The sequence below is a fragment of the Heloderma suspectum genome, chromosome 2 (genome assembly GCF_057233095.1).
Source record: "Heloderma suspectum isolate Gila_16-S chromosome 2, 16-S_ref, whole genome shotgun sequence".
NCBI classification, from domain to species: domain Eukaryota; kingdom Metazoa; phylum Chordata; class Lepidosauria; order Squamata; family Helodermatidae; genus Heloderma; species Heloderma suspectum.
Window position 1 is genome coordinate 211058165 of NC_139459.1, and position 15452 is coordinate 211073616.

General features: G+C 43.5%; 1 protein-coding gene across 1 annotated transcript; it reads left to right on the forward strand.

Annotated features, from left to right (window-relative positions):
• The first annotated feature begins 2050 nt into the window (after positions 1 to 2050).
• RPL38 (ribosomal protein L38) lies at positions 2051 to 10349 on the forward strand. The gene is made up of 5 exons (XM_084837571.1): positions 2051 to 2090; positions 2303 to 2330; positions 3470 to 3530; positions 6072 to 6194; positions 10271 to 10349. Exons 2-5 carry the CDS (start codon positions 2328 to 2330, stop codon positions 10294 to 10296), a joined length of 213 nt encoding a protein of 70 aa, XP_084693697.1. The 5' UTR covers positions 2051 to 2090; positions 2303 to 2327; the 3' UTR covers positions 10297 to 10349.
• The last annotated feature ends 5103 nt before the right edge of the window (positions 10350 to 15452 follow it).

Consider the following 15452-nt stretch of genomic DNA (forward strand, 5'->3'; position numbering starts at 1 on the left):
TTTTCCTCTCACAAGGAAGCTAAGGCAGTTTACATGATCCTCCTCCTCTCCTCACAATTTTATCCTCACAACAACCCTGTGAAGTAGGTTAGGCTGAGAGTCAATGACTGGCTCAAAGTCACTCAGTGAGCTTCATAGCCAAGCAGGGACTAGAACCCAGATTTCCCAAGCCAAGTCCCAGTCCAACCTCTAACCACTGCACCACACTGGCTTTCAGCACACTGGCTCTGTTGACATGGTTCACTCCCCTCAAAACCAGAGACTTTATTGCAGCAGTCCAGCTGCCTATCATTCTCTGTGGCACTGGCTCTGGCTCAGTGAATGTGAAAGGAATGTGGCTAGAGCATTCTGGCACACCCATAGCATGTTTCTCTTAGGGTGCAATGCTATGCATGTAGACAGAAAAAAAAATCTACAACTCCCAAGCTGGCTGGGGAATGCTGGGAGTTGTAGGAGTTTTTTCTGTCTAAACATGCATAGGATTCCATCCTTGCACACTTTATCTTTAGACTGGGAGGTAGCAAGGGTTGCATTAGTGTTACTTGTCCTCCTGCCAGTATGTGTGGCACCATAGCTACTCTTTGGAACAATAACAATGACATTCCCTGCTGAGTAGATTATGACAGGACATAGTGCAGGAGAGCAAAAGCCTCTTCAGGAGTGATATCCCTGTTCAGTAAAAATAGCATACCTTGGAATTGGGGGGCAGAGAAGGGGTTAAAAACCTGAAGCAAAGTGCAAGAGAGAAACAAAAAATGTACAACATTTCTAAAACCTTATGAAATCACAACACGCACCTCTATAAACATACTTATTTGTAGATCTTTTGTGCTTCTCCCACTTCCCAAACTAGATACCTCACTTCATGTCCAACGCAGTTCCTATGACCCTGCCTACACTGTTCTTCCCCATCCACCAAGCTCCCGCACTGCCTCAGTACTGCTCCCACTTCCCCACCCCCCCTTGCCTCTTACATGTACACCCCCTCTGCCCACATGAAGTTATATGTGGGCAGAGGGGGTGTATATGTAAGAGGCAAGGTGCGGGGGGGGGAAGTGGGGGGGGATCTCCACCCCGAGGTAATATAACCTCCCATCTTCTTTTCAGTGATCCTGCCAGGATGGCCAGCTACACTTTGGGAAACACCAATCCTTGACTGTTTATCATAGGCTTATTACCAAAAATAACAGCCAGTGTGGTGTAGTGGCTACAGCGTTGGACTGGGACTCGGGAGATCCGGGTTCTAGCCCCAACTCGGCCATGAAGCTCACTGGCTGACTTTAAGCCAGTCACTGACTCTCAGCTTACTCTAACTCACAGGGTTGCTGCGAGTATAAAATGGGGAGGAGAAGGGCCATTTCAGTTGCATCGGGTTCCTTGCCAGAGGAATGTAGTAATGTGCCCCCATTCCGTTCCGCTCTGGATGTGTTCTAGGCACTGCAGGGTTAATAATAATATAATTTTTCAAGGGTGCCTGTCCTAAAATGTTGTTCTCAAGCGTCAGTGTTTGGCATGATGGAGGGGAGGGGGCGCCTGTTCCAGCCCGTTCTGTTCCATGCCGGCTTTCACACAGTCCCGTCCCAAAAGTCCTACAACTCCCAGCATCCCTCCAGTCAGCCGTGCTGCCGAGGTATGCTGGGAGTCGTAAGGCTGGCTTTTCTAGCTAAACACGTATCGGAGAAGTCAGCGGGCTGCAAGTACATGGCTGCTAACAGAGGAGAAACCCAATTAACCCTTTAACATCTTCAAAACAAAATCATCGTTTAATTCATTGTTGACAACACGAATACAGCATGGAACGACTAACGTTAATAAGTACCAATCAATAGCACTACTCTAACGAATCGCTATTACCGATGCAGTAAGATTACCGTCGCATTGGAAACAGCGTTCCCGTTCCAAATTAGGGCGCTTTCAGTTTTGCCTCCCTTTGGTTTTGTGACACTCCTCCGCTTCCGTAGCTCTACCCCAAGCCGGGTTTAATTACCCGGATGCGGAAGTGCTGGGCCTCTCTCTCTCTCTCTCTCTCTCTCTCTCTCTCTCTCTCTCTCTCTCTCTCTGGCGCCGTGGCCGGAGCGCTCTTCCTCTCGGTAAGAGGCGATCCGGATCTGGCGCCATCCGCGCCGCATCTGGTCGGGGGAAGCTGGCGGGGCGGCGGAGGAGGCACGGTGGGTGGCGAGAAGCGTCGCGGTGTGGGTTTGGCGGAGGGCAGAGAAGGGGTTCAGCGGGGAAGCTACTCGGCGTGTGTCGTCTCCGCCGCCCCCTTCCCGGCGAATCTGCCATTTTGTTTTCTCTCCCGCAGGCAGCCGTCGCCAGCAGCCGTCGCCATGGTGAGTGGGGTGGGGTGGGGTGGGGTGGGGTGGGGGGGTTCGCCTGGATATGTCTCCGTCTCCGTTTGGGGGGCATACTTGGGCTCAGGTGGAGGCTTTGGAAATATGGCGAGTCGAGGGAGGGGCAGGAAGAGCCTTTCCTGCTTAATGGTAGAGGGGGCGCCGTGCTCTGCGGTATGCATTTCTACAGATGTGCAGAAACGGGCCCTATTGTGCATACTTCAGGAAGAGGCGCTGGGGACATGTCTGTGGACGAGTTTCAAAGGGCTTGGGAAATCTGCTGGGTCAGAGTGTATTTAGCCCACCATCCTGTTTCCAACACTGGCCAGCCGGATGCTTCTGGGCAGCCCACAAGCAGGTCTTGAAGAGAAGGGTCTATACATAACGCTTAAGGAGAGGGCTTTTTTCTGTACAGAGGTCTGAAAGACACTTCAAAACAAAACTTTATATATAGGGGCCTCTAGGTTTCAGAACAGGCTTCAACAATGGCAGTTGTTATGCAGTCCTCTGGCAAGCATGTTGAGTGGCTAGCCTTCCTCCCAAATCCAGAACTGCAGAGGCTGGTGGAGATTTGTCTCTCAGTTGTAAGGTGATCCCCACCAGCTCCAGGTCTGGCAGCTGTATGGCCAAGGCATTTGGAGTTCCTTGGCTGTGCAGGGCCAGATCAGTAGCCCACCACCACCTGGAGCAGGAGAGGCCAGTGGGAAAGGGTTAGAGCTACTGGTGCTCAGCCCAGCATTCTCCTAACCAGCCATTCCCTTAGAATTCAGTTATTAAACACCACTGTTTGAAAGCACCTTCAAGTGATGGTGCCCAGCTCAGCATGCTCTTAGCCAGCCCTTCCTTCAGGGCACCTTCAAGCAGCATCACTTAACCAGCCACTGTCCCCACATTCCCTTCAGGAGGAAAAGGCCATGTGGTGGGCTTGCCCAGATGGGAGGAGGCTAGCAACTTCAATTTTTGGCTTAGCCAAGAATGAGTTCATATGGTTTGCAAGTTGTGTACTGTGGGTATTTGAGAGGCAGGTTCAGCACTGAAGGACAGGTTGATCAGGCTGCAGAGCTAGAAGTCAAATATACCTTAGAATTGCGGAACCCATCAAACTTGTATTCAAGGGCCATATCCTTTACTTATTACAGCCTCGCAAAATTGAAGAGATCAAAGATTTTCTATTGACAGCCAGGAGGAAAGATGCAAAATGTAAGTAGTGACTTCTGTTTTGTGTTGCTTGATATTGGCCCCAAGGGTTTTCAGTCTTGTGTACCTCCTATATTTCAGCTGATGTTATTGTTAAGTACCAACAATATTGTACATTTGAATCTTTTCGTTCTTCCCTACCATCTCCAAATCTGGTGCAAAGTCTGTGGATCTCATATAGAAACCTCTACACTCTTACAGAAGTGGAAAACCCATTGTTAGATGTCTATGGAATTTTCACTCTGCCCCATATTTGATTTGTATGGCCCAGTCAGATGTCAACAAAACTTTTCCTCTCCACCCATGCTTGGCAGATGATTCTTTATTGAACTGATACGTTGTGTGATTTTTGTTGTGAGAACCTTCACATTTGATGAAGTGTGAAGATGTGTTATCACACAGAGTATGCAAAATAACATAGAGGCCAAGGAATTGCTGCAGTTAATAAAGCCAGAATTTTCAAATTTAAATATTTACCCTGTATGCTTAGCGAAGGAGGTAGCAAAGAATCGCAAAAGCCTGAGACCCACACCTAAGTTAACACTGAGGCAGTTCACACAGTCACTGTGGGTTAAACAAGCCATGGGTGCGGATTGTTGTGTTGTCCAAAGTCAGTGAGCGTGGCTTCTTGGAGGGGGAAACAGCAGCTTTTTACCTTAAAAAAATTCTCACCTACCTTGAATCCAGTTCAGAAACGCATTGGTAACCAATATAATTGGTATAGGACTGGTATAAGTTGTTCCTATCACCATCCTGGCAGCCACATTTTTGTACCAGTTGAAATTTCTGAACTCCCTTCAGTGGCAGCCCTATCTGGACAGTATTGGAATAATTGAGTTTTGAATGTAACCACCAGTGATTAAAACACTGTACAGAAAATTAAATTCCAAGCTGTAAATGCAGTTTGCTTCTGCCCATTCTAGAACATTTAAGCCTTGTGGCTTTCCCAAGTAGTAAATAATATATGAATTTTCTGATTACTCTGTTCTAATGTTGGCTCTGAAATAATATGGCCTGATACTTATATTTTGCAAAGAGCGGAGTTCTAGGCTATATGGAAAGGAGCTGCTTTCTTGAGTGTTTATGCAGAACAAGTTGGTTTGAATTCTGTTTTGCTGAAGTTCTAATTTCTCACAGTCATTGTCTGCTAAATACTTGGCATCAAAAAGACTTTCATCCTGGTAAAAAAAAAAATATATATATATATATATATATACCTGTACACACTAGCTTAAGCTGTTCGTATTTCACCTTTTGTGTAAAGCAGACAGTATAAGCCAGGTTTGAGAATAGGCACTTACAGCTCTTATGAGTTGATGGGATTATTTGGAAATATGTGTATAAACAAGGACGGGCAACTTGTGCCTTCCAGATGTTTTGTGAAACAGAAGAGAAAAAGAGTTCCCAGCTGCCAGAAAAAGAAAAAAAAATTCTGCCCACCATGTTTTGGAAACCTCATTTCAAGACAGAAGACATATTAGAAAGATTCTTTTCAATACGTCTGAAGAAAGATAAAAGGACCCCTGAGGAAGGAAATTGCCGAAACACATTAGGCAGAATTTAAAAAAAAAAATAGGCACCTGAGAACTCTTTCTCTTCTGTTTTGTGACACATAAGTGCTTTCCCCTCTTGCTATTTCCCCCAGAAGTTTTGTCATACAGCTCCCACCATCTCTCACCATTGGCTATGGTGGCTAGGGCTGATAGAAGTTGTAGGTCCAAACATCTGAAGTTGCTTACCCCTGGAAAGCAGACTGACCTTAAAAAAAATGAGATACAATGATTTGCAGAGACTTACGGAAGTTCCATTGGTGTGTAAAACTGTGCTAGCACATTGAACAGCTCATTAAATCATGGGCAGAAAAGTTGTCAAGCACCACATGGCTCTCTGGCAGTGTTCGATGGCTTTACTTTGGTACAGCAGTTCAGGACATTGTGATCTGCTGAAGAAGTGCCATGAAGGATATTTACCATGTTGAAATCCATGTTGAAACTAGAATTCATGTTATAGTTCACCTGAATCCAAGCACCTTAACACGTTCTTTCCAATGATTTTGGAGGGTAGGAATGAAATGTAGAGCTGCATAAGCATATAAAAATGTAAATATTAAAGAAGTGTCCCAGTACTGGGGAAAAGGTGGGGTATAAACATAACAATAATAACAATGTAATATGTGTAAAGATGTAAATGTTAAGGAGAAGTGTGTGGGGTACAATTATAACATAGCACCCAATCTGGGATTTTGTTAGCTTTTATGTACAGTTTTTTTGCATGTGCCTTTAGAACCTTTTTCCCTGATAAAATATTTAATTTCAAGATTAATACAGTGAGGTGCTCACTGTAATGATAAAAAGTGATGGCAAAACAGCCGTAGTGTCACTTGCCTGTAATAACTGCACTCACCATGAGATAAAGCAGGATTTATTAATCAAAGCTCTTGTCTCTGAAGGAGGTTGTTTCACACTAGCCTCTATTTATGTTGTTTTGCTGGATGGCTTGTTGAGATACAAAGCATCCAATGCTGACTGTTATTTTGCATTGTAGCTGTCAAGATCAAGAAGAATAAAGATAACGTGAAGTTTAAGGTGCGCTGCAGCCGGTATCTGTATACACTGGTCATCACAGACAAGGAAAAGGCTGAAAAACTGAAGCAGTCTCTGCCACCAGGTATCAGAATCATGAAGGGAATTTGGGGTCACGGGAAAAGACCGGCAATATGAGTGTAGCCCTGATAATTTAATCTTTTGGCTGATACTTCCCTTCAATGTTGATATTTCATATACTCCTTCGCTATCTGATATTGCCTGATGCTCAAGGTGGTGGGGATTCCAATACGTCGTATATGGAAAGGTCCCATTTGTAAGTGGCCATGTGAATGTTTAGCCCGTAAGCGTCTGGGGCATTGCTAAGTCTTAACTGTGGGTTGTTTGTGCAGCTGCTTGTAAAAAAGCAAATATTACAGTAGGAAATGAAATCAAATTCTCTGGCATGCAGACCTACAATTTTATGCCCAGCAATATATTGACCTCAAAGGTGCACGGAGTAATTTGGTCCAACATACATTTTGAGTCATGCAGCTCTTTTTCAGGGGCCACTGGTTTAACGATTCAAATAATAGCTAAGGGTGTAATCCTATGCATGTTTAGACAGAAAAAGTCCTACAATTGCCAGTATGCCCCCAGCCAGTACAGTGAACACTTTAGACCTTTTCTGCCTGCTTAAAGAGAAAAATCTACTTCTACTGCATTTACTCCATTCCACTTATTAATACAAGGGAGAGTTTTGAAATAATGCAACAATTCAAGTATAATTACTTAAATTCTTTTTTTTCTTGCTGATTTAATTGATTCAACTCTGTTTCCGTATTGTGTGATTTTTTTAATATAATTTCCTGGACAAGCATGCATACTAATTGGTGGTTAATGCCAATTAAAACATGCTGGTTTGCAACAAAGTAGAGTGTCTATGCTACCTAGGAGCATAATCTAAAACCTTTGAACATACAGTCCATGTGCCCTGTGCACTAATCAGAGACAAGGCAGTTTGGAATCACTTATTTGAACATTTATACTCTGCCTTTCCTCAAAGAACCCATGCTAACTAACAATAATTAAAACAATTGCTTCACAATTTTAGAAAGTTTTGACCATAACCATAAATACAACAAAGCAGCTGTAAACACTAAAACTACCCCCAAAAAAGATCATAGAATCATAGAATAGTAGGGTTGGATGGGGCCTATAAGACAATCGAGTTCAATCCCCATGAGAGAATACAAAAAAAAACCTCATTGAAATCATTTAAGCAGAGCAATTAAAACCACTTCCAAAAGGGTACAACCATTTATGGTCCAAAAGCCTTTCTAAAAAGGAAGGCTTTGACCATCCTACAGAAGGCAGTGAGGGAGGGGGGAGGTGACATGAGCCTTGTTGGGGGTGGTGTTGCAGATTCTGGGCACAGCCCATGAAAAGGCCCTCTACCTGGTCTCAACTAGGTGTATTTCTGGAGAAGTTGGGACACGCAGGAGGGCATCTGACGTTGATCTCATTAGGGGGACAGGTTTGTACAGAGAAACAAACAGGAGGACAGAGAAGGCGGTCCTTTAAAAATCCTGGTCCCAAACCATAAAGGCTTTTAAAGGTCATCACTAGCACTTTGAATTGGGCTGGAAACAAATTGGAAGCCAGTGTAACTGTTTCAGTAAGGAAGTCATATGCTCCCTATAGAGCATCTGTTAACAACCTGGCTGCACCATGCTGGACAGAGCGCTCTTCAAAGGCAGCCCTATGGAGAACACATTGCAGTCATCCAGACATAATGTAACTAAGGCATGTGTCGCTCTGGCCGAGCCTGCTATCACCAGGAATGGATGTAATTGGCACGCCAACCTAAGCTAGCCAAAGGCATTTGAGAACTACTACAAAACTATGAACCTGTGTTTCTAGAGGAAGGGCCATTCCATCCAAAACCAGCTGCATCCCTATTCCTGGCTGAGTTCTGCTAAACGAGTAGCTCCGTCCTGTCCGGTACCAACCAGTCCATTGCTGCCTACAGCCTCCCTGGAATGCGGTGGAAAGAAAAGAGTTTGGTATTATTTGCATAACGATGACATCAAACTCCAAATCCCAGGATGACCTCTCCCAACAGTTGAATGTACATATCAGACAGCTTGGAGGACAAGATGGAACCCTGTGGAACCCCATAGGTCAGGAATGGGTAACCTCTGGCCCACAGAAGCTTCCTCTGTAGCCCTGCCCCTGGAGGCTAGTGGGGAGAGGAATCCCCACGCTGATCAGTGATGGGGAGCAATGCACTTACGTGTTTTGCCTGCCCCACATCCTTCCCACTGGGGGAAGGTATGGGGCAGGCGAAGCCTCCTGTGTTGATTTGGAGTCCTTACTCTGTCAGGGCCCAGTCAACAGATTTTTTCAGATAATGAAGATAAAACGAAGCTACTTGTGCAAAAAGATGATGGTTTATTGATAGAAAATGGATGCGGAATATATATATGAGGAAAGTTATCCCCTCTCAGTTGACAAAGCAGGCACCCTTGTCACAACCTGGTATGTCTGAGTCTCCAAGACAGACAGGGAACCTGGGCCAGAGGTTCTCCAAGCTGGTAGCACATATTTCCCCTTGAAGAGAGACCAAGTTGGTTTGCTCTTAGCACAAGCTTATATAGGTTTCTCTAAGCTCAGTAGCTGACAGGCTAGATCTTCCCCCTCTCAGAAGGGGGGGGGGGTCCCTCCTGAAGGCCCTGGAAAGCTAATTGCCTTTCTTAAGAGGAAGAGTCTCTAGCATTCCTGCTTAGGAGTGAATCCTCCCAGCTCATGGGTGAGATAAGCTGTCCCTCTATGAGAAAAGGGTGAGGTAACCAGGCATATGCACAGTTGTTGACATACAAAACTGCACTTGCTTGAAACCAGTTAAAAGTATGTGAGAGGCTCACTGTAGAAGTACCCCCAGCCCCCCAATCAAGAGGCCTACTTTTGTTAGATAAAGCCTGCTAAACTCCGCTAACGGTCTCTGCATTTAGGAACGTTGTGAAGTCCACATTTTCTGCTCACCAACCAACCCACTATGCCTCCCTGACCAAAGTGCTATAATCAGTACCATCCAGAAAAGCCTGGAGCTGAGAGGCCACCACACACTTGAGCACCTTGCCTAAAAAAAAATATTAGAAACTGACTGGAAATTTTCCAGTGCATAATAAATAAGGGAGGCTTTTCTTCAATAGACAAATAGCTTTGCTACATGAGGTGGAATATAAGGGCACTTTCCAGCCAAAATTAAACAACAGTTAACTCCCATTGATTTCTGCAAAAGAGTTGCGTATGGCCTTAACTTGTTTTCTCTGATATCAAGGGATCTAATTGCTTGACTTTGGTTTAGATTATGACTTAAATATCTGGTGTTTGGGTGACAAATATATATATTTTTTCTCCATGGTTCTTTCTTGCAAGCTTTAATTTGATGTGTTTAATAGTCATGATGCATGGATTTAGTTTTTAAAGGCTGTGTAGATTTTTGTGTGTTGGTTTTTATTAAAGTTAGATTCCCATTTATAAGAGAAACGTATAATTTTTTTTAATTAAAACCCGATTGAAATTGAAACACATTTTAAATCGTTTAATTCACATGGTACAACTTAAGCTAATGACAGAACCTAATGAAATTGATCATAATCCCAGTAAGCAGTAGTTTTAGAGTGGATGAAAACATATATAGTAGTGAGTCATGAGAATGAGAGCCAGTATTTGGTATATACTTCCGGGTTTTCTAACTTCTGATACAACTCCTGAAGCCAAATTCAAAGAAACATGACTTGAGAGGTAATACCATTCCCTCAGTTAAACCCACCAAGGCTGTGGCAGGAGGGGAAGTTCTGAGTCCTGCAAGATTCGTTCTAAATATCACTTGCCTAGGAGGAAAACCATTGGTTAAAGATATGTCAGCATGAAGAATGACCTAGGCACTTCAGATGGTCAGTGACATTTCACGCCAAGCCACAGTAGCGGTACACATATAAAAAGCCCTGGGCAGGTCACCTGGTTCACAAGCCCCCCCGGTTGCAAATCATCTCTCGTGTGCTCTCATGGGAGCCTGGTAACAAGCCACATTAGCTTGTGTCTGGGATATAGTGAAAACCTCTAAGGGTTTGCCAGGCTTATGATCAGACGTAATGAGAGCAGAATCTGTCTCTTTACCCTTCTTGAGCCTCTTTATTTCTCCCTCCTTTTTAGGTTTGGCTGTGAAAGAACTGAAGTAAACCAGTCGTCCCTGGAATCTGGCCCATGGATTGTAATAAAGGAGTTATCTGTTTTTCCTTCTTGGTGTCATCTTTTCTGAAGGGTCGCATGGGCAGGCTGCTATGTTCACCAGTTTGTTCCTTTGTGGGGGCAGCAGTTATTTGTGGCTCTGCAGTTCTGAAGAGCTAAAGGAATTGTGAACAGAGGGGAGGTGTAATGACGTTGAGCCTCCCTGTATTAAAAAATTTTTAATACAGCCTCCCTGTATTAAAAAACAAAACAAAATAGAGTTAACCGACCTGGAGCAAAACACTAGAAGTAGCACCCAAATTCAGTATATTCCTTGACACAATCCCCAGCATACCTGAACTTCCACACTATGGAATCCATAGGCATAACAACTGGGAGGTAGGTGATGTCATTTGGGCTGCTCCATGTGCATCCTCTATCTGAAATTCTTATCCCACTACAGCCTCAGATTTCACCTTTCTAGTGAACTTGAACAAAGGAGATCGCTAAGGATCATATATTATTCTAGGAAACTCAATGTAGGGTATGTCTATGCAGTCCTTTTGCAAATAATTTGAAGAGTTCTTGAACCCTAGTGTAAAAGTACAAGTTAACATGAGGCTCAAGCCTCTAAAGGGAGCCAGAACAACAGTTGGGAACCTCTGCTGTGTACTACTTGAATTTGAAAGATATAAACTAGTAGAGGCTTATAAGTAGTCTGGACTATGTAGAGGCCTGGAGTATACCCTGGCATGGCTTGTTCCAATCGACGTGGGATAAAAGGAAAACAAAAACCAGCACCTCCAGCAGGCCAACCAGAAGGCAGGGGAAGACTCCAGTGCTGTGGGATGGTAGAAACCTTTAATGTAACTATGCATTCAGGAGCTTGGAAGGGAAATGTGGAAATTCCAGAAGTAAGAGGCGTACTTGCTGTCTGGATATGTGAAAAACCTTAAGAGTAACAAAACAGCAAAGTTTTCCTGTTCTCTACACGCTGCACCCGGAATTGGCAAAAACATACTTCTGGACTACCTTGCTCCCCACAAAATGAATGAATGAATAAATGAAAACAGCAAAAACATTGAATATAAAATACAAAACATTATCCACTTGTTGTAACGTATGTTGCACTTCAAACATGTTCACATGTCGTGACAAGTAACTGTGGATTAATTAGCCCTTGGAGCGCTATGGCACAGGCCAGCCACCATTTTGAATAAGCAAGCCCCAGCTGGCAGTTGCCATGTCTTGGTGTATTGTGCGAACCTGGGTGGTGGGGGTTGTGCAAGGGTTAGTTCTTTTTAAGAATGTGACTGTGTAACCAAGGGGCTGCAGCGGCTTAGTGGTTAAGACCCTGAACTGCACACCGGAAGGTCGGCAGGACAGCAGTTTGTGACCCGAGTGCCACATGACGGAGTGAGCTCCCGTCTTCAGTCCCGGCTCCTGCCAACCTAGCAGTTCGAAAGCAAGAAATTGCAAGCAGATAAAAAGGTACCGCTTCGGCGGGAAAGGTAACAGCATTCCGTGCACCTCGGTGTTCAGTCACGCCAGCCACGTGACCATGGAAGCGTCTTCGACTTAGAAATGGAGATGAGCACCACCCCCTAGAGTTGGGCATGACTGGCTGGGGACACCTTTACCTTTTTATCCAAGATAACCGGAAGGTTGCTGTGGCTGCTCAAAGATTTGGAGTTGCATCTGACTTTTTAAGAAAACGTAGGTAAAGCCGTATCATTTGCTGCAATTCTGCAAATCAGAGCTGCTAACACATTGTACTATGTGGGCGCCACTGTCTATAGCCTCAATGTTAAGGTGCCTGTAAGTCCAGGGGTAGAGTGCTTGTTTATAGACTTGCATGTTACATAATACTGAGTATGACTTGAAATGCTGTGGTGTGGCCATTCATTACGAGGGGAATATGGAGTTCTTCCTAGATGTGTGAAGGCCTGGGAAAATGCGGAGAAAACCCTTCCCCCCCCCCCGAGGACCACTTTTGTTTTTTCCAAAAAACTGAACAGCTTTGGGTTGTGAAATTCATTCTTTTAAAATTCCAGGCAAAGTATTTATATATTGTTACCTAGAGTTTACTCCCCAAAAAATGATTTCTAAAAACTGTAATAACACTTTTATTGAAAGATGTATCTGGAAATAATGAAGCCATGGAGAAAAATATGTTTTATTCTTCTCTGTGAGATTCCCAGCGTAGTTAGTTCTTTCATTCCTTATTAAAATTATTGAGCTAAAGTATATTTTGCTGATAGACGTTGATGCTCAGTTTCCGAACAGGTGAGTAGAGTCACCATTGGGCATTCTTGACAGCAAATGTGCATTCTTTTCAGCTTGAGTTTTGTTCTATAGAATCCTGTGTTTCTGATAGTAGTCATTTAATGTAGTTCTAGTCTATTCAAACAATTACAAATTTACTGAGTTTACTTTTTAAAATTTTAAAATATAATGATAATTTTATGAGCAAACTAAGTCATACATAAAATAACTTTAGGAACAAAGCCTGCTTTATGTTCCTAAAGCAGCCCTCCCCAAATTGGTGCTGCCCGGATGTTTTGGACTGCAGTGCCCAGCATTCCTTATCATTGGCCATGCTGCCTGAGGCTGATGAGAGATGAAGTCCAAAATATCTGGAGGGCACCAGGTTGCGGGAGGCTGTCTTAAAGCAACAAAGTGGCTTTGTATCTGTAAAGAGCACTCAAAGTATTGTTTAGTTTTCCAAAATGTCCAATTTTTCTGGAAAAAACAACAAAACCATTTTTTCCACAGCCTCAGAATTTCCAGAACTTTTACATCTCTTCCTTTTCTGTCTCATCTGCAGCTTGAAAACCAAGTAAATTCAAGGCTGAATTTACCCAAAATTTGGCCTGATATCTTGTTTTGAAAGCCTTAGTTTAGCCTTAGATTAAATTGATGAATGATAAAGGGGATGCCCCTAAGCATAGGAAGTCTGAATTTCTATCAACTGCTACTAAATCTTTTGGTCTGGAATTTGAGACCAGAGCTTGTTCACCAGGTATACATTCTAAGTGGTCCCAAGGCCCAGTGCCTCTCTTTAGAAAATAAGCCTTGTATCTCTTCATTGATTGAATGAAAAGCTGTTGAAATGAGATGGGACCGGAAGGGAGAATGGCATAGCCAATGAGCTTTTAAATTGTGATAATCGGCATCCCCCCCCCCCCCCGGTGACATGCCCCTTCATTAAGGCCCTTGACTTAAAGGCATCCAACAAGACTCCAATATCACCAGTGAGTCTTCGCAATTGCAATTATAGAAAATCATAGCATTGTAGATATTCAAAACTGGTCAACAGCATCTAAGAATATCTAATGTCCTATCTTGCCTATTGCCTAGAATGATTGCCTTTTATAGTTAAACTTGATACAAAGATTTCCATCCATTTCTTGGTACAAATTAAATGAAGTCAAAACAATATTTGTTTTAGTTTGCATGGCTATAGGAAATACAGAGTAAAATAATCTCGTTTAGGCAAACGCAATTCCTCCAAAAATATTGGGATCCATTTGTCAACAGAATCTGGAAATTTGGTAGATAATAATCAAAGATTTTGACAAGTGGTTCAGTTACATTTATTTCATTCTGAAGGCTACACTGCTTAAGAACATGTGCATGAAGCATGATGCTATGGCAGCCTTGTTACTAGCCTGCAAAAAAGTTGCCTGCTTTCTACTCGTGAGAGGGGCACCTTTTATTAGTTAAAAACAAGATAATAGAACTTGCAGGCCAGAAGCACAGTGGGCTGACAAAGGAGAAATGCTTGTGCCAACCTGCTCAACTTCCATACTGGCCACGGAAGAACTGAAAACCTCTGTAGCCAGTACAGCAGCCAGGCAGGTTGGCAAAAGAGAAACAGCACTCTGTCCCTCTGCTAGCCTGCTGTGTTTCTTTGCTGGGTGCAAAGGAAGGGGCTTCAGTTCCTCCATGGGGAGCGTAGAACTCAAGTTTGCTGGCAAGGGATGCACAGATTGGTCCCTCCTTTGGTAACCTGGTGAGAATGCCATATATTCACCTGCATGGAATTCTTGCTCACCTTGGAGATTAAATGGCAAGTGATTAAAGACTGGACTATCATTAGAAGAATGTACTGCGATCAAAATAACAGAACATCTCATTCAGAGTTCTCAAGAGATGCAAACCTAGAATGGAATTTATTTGGCAAACCCACCCTCCCGTACATACTAATGTAAAAGGTGCAGGCCTGGACTTACTAGCTGGGCCAAGTGCAACATCTATGGTCGGTGTGTGTGATAGGGCTGCATAGCTTTGGTGTGCTAAATCAACTATTTCTGAAATAACAGCACAATTACCCATTCTGATGCTTTTCTTGGAAATCCCCCAACTGGACGGGGCAGGTTGATATGATATACTCAAGTTTCACTGCATTAGAATCGGCGGCCAATAGCAGCCTTCCCAAGGTGCCATTTTTCTGCTCTGGCTTCAGCACTATTCTCAGGCATACAAAGAAGCATTTTGTCATCCAACACTAATTGATAGCAAATTAGAGCTCCACCTTAAATTGATTGCACCAATGACAACCATTTTTCCCTTAAAACAAGGGAAAATTCCATTTAAAACAAGCTGTATGTTCAAAATCCTGCCTGTAGATGGCACTCACTGTGTGTTTATATGTATATATTCCAAACAGTAGTAAAGACAGCAGGGCCTCATATACATGAAATCATAATGTGAGCATGGAATGAATCCACAGGTCATCCAACTTACCCACTACCCTATGGTAGAATTCTCTGCATGTATGCACACACCTTCCTTATATAAATTCAATTATCCAGGGCTGTGGAGTTGACGCAGAAATCATTAATTCTGCTCAAAAACCACTTTGGCTTTCTGGACACATGCTGGGATCATTGAACTGAATGCTAGAACAAACCTTTTCCCTTCTAGGAATAGCTGACTACTTGGGACATTATTGTCACAGTGGCATATAGAAGGGGTGTTTTCCTAATACTAGCTTTCCATGCATGGCAGAGAAAAGCCTTCATGTGACAGGGAGGCAAAGCAAGGCAAGAGTAAGGTAACCTCGCAGAAATGAGTTGGAATGAGCAAGAACACTTTGGGCCTAAACCTGGTACCAAATCTGAGGCATGGGTGAGCGAGCTGTTGTTAAAAACTGAGTTTACTG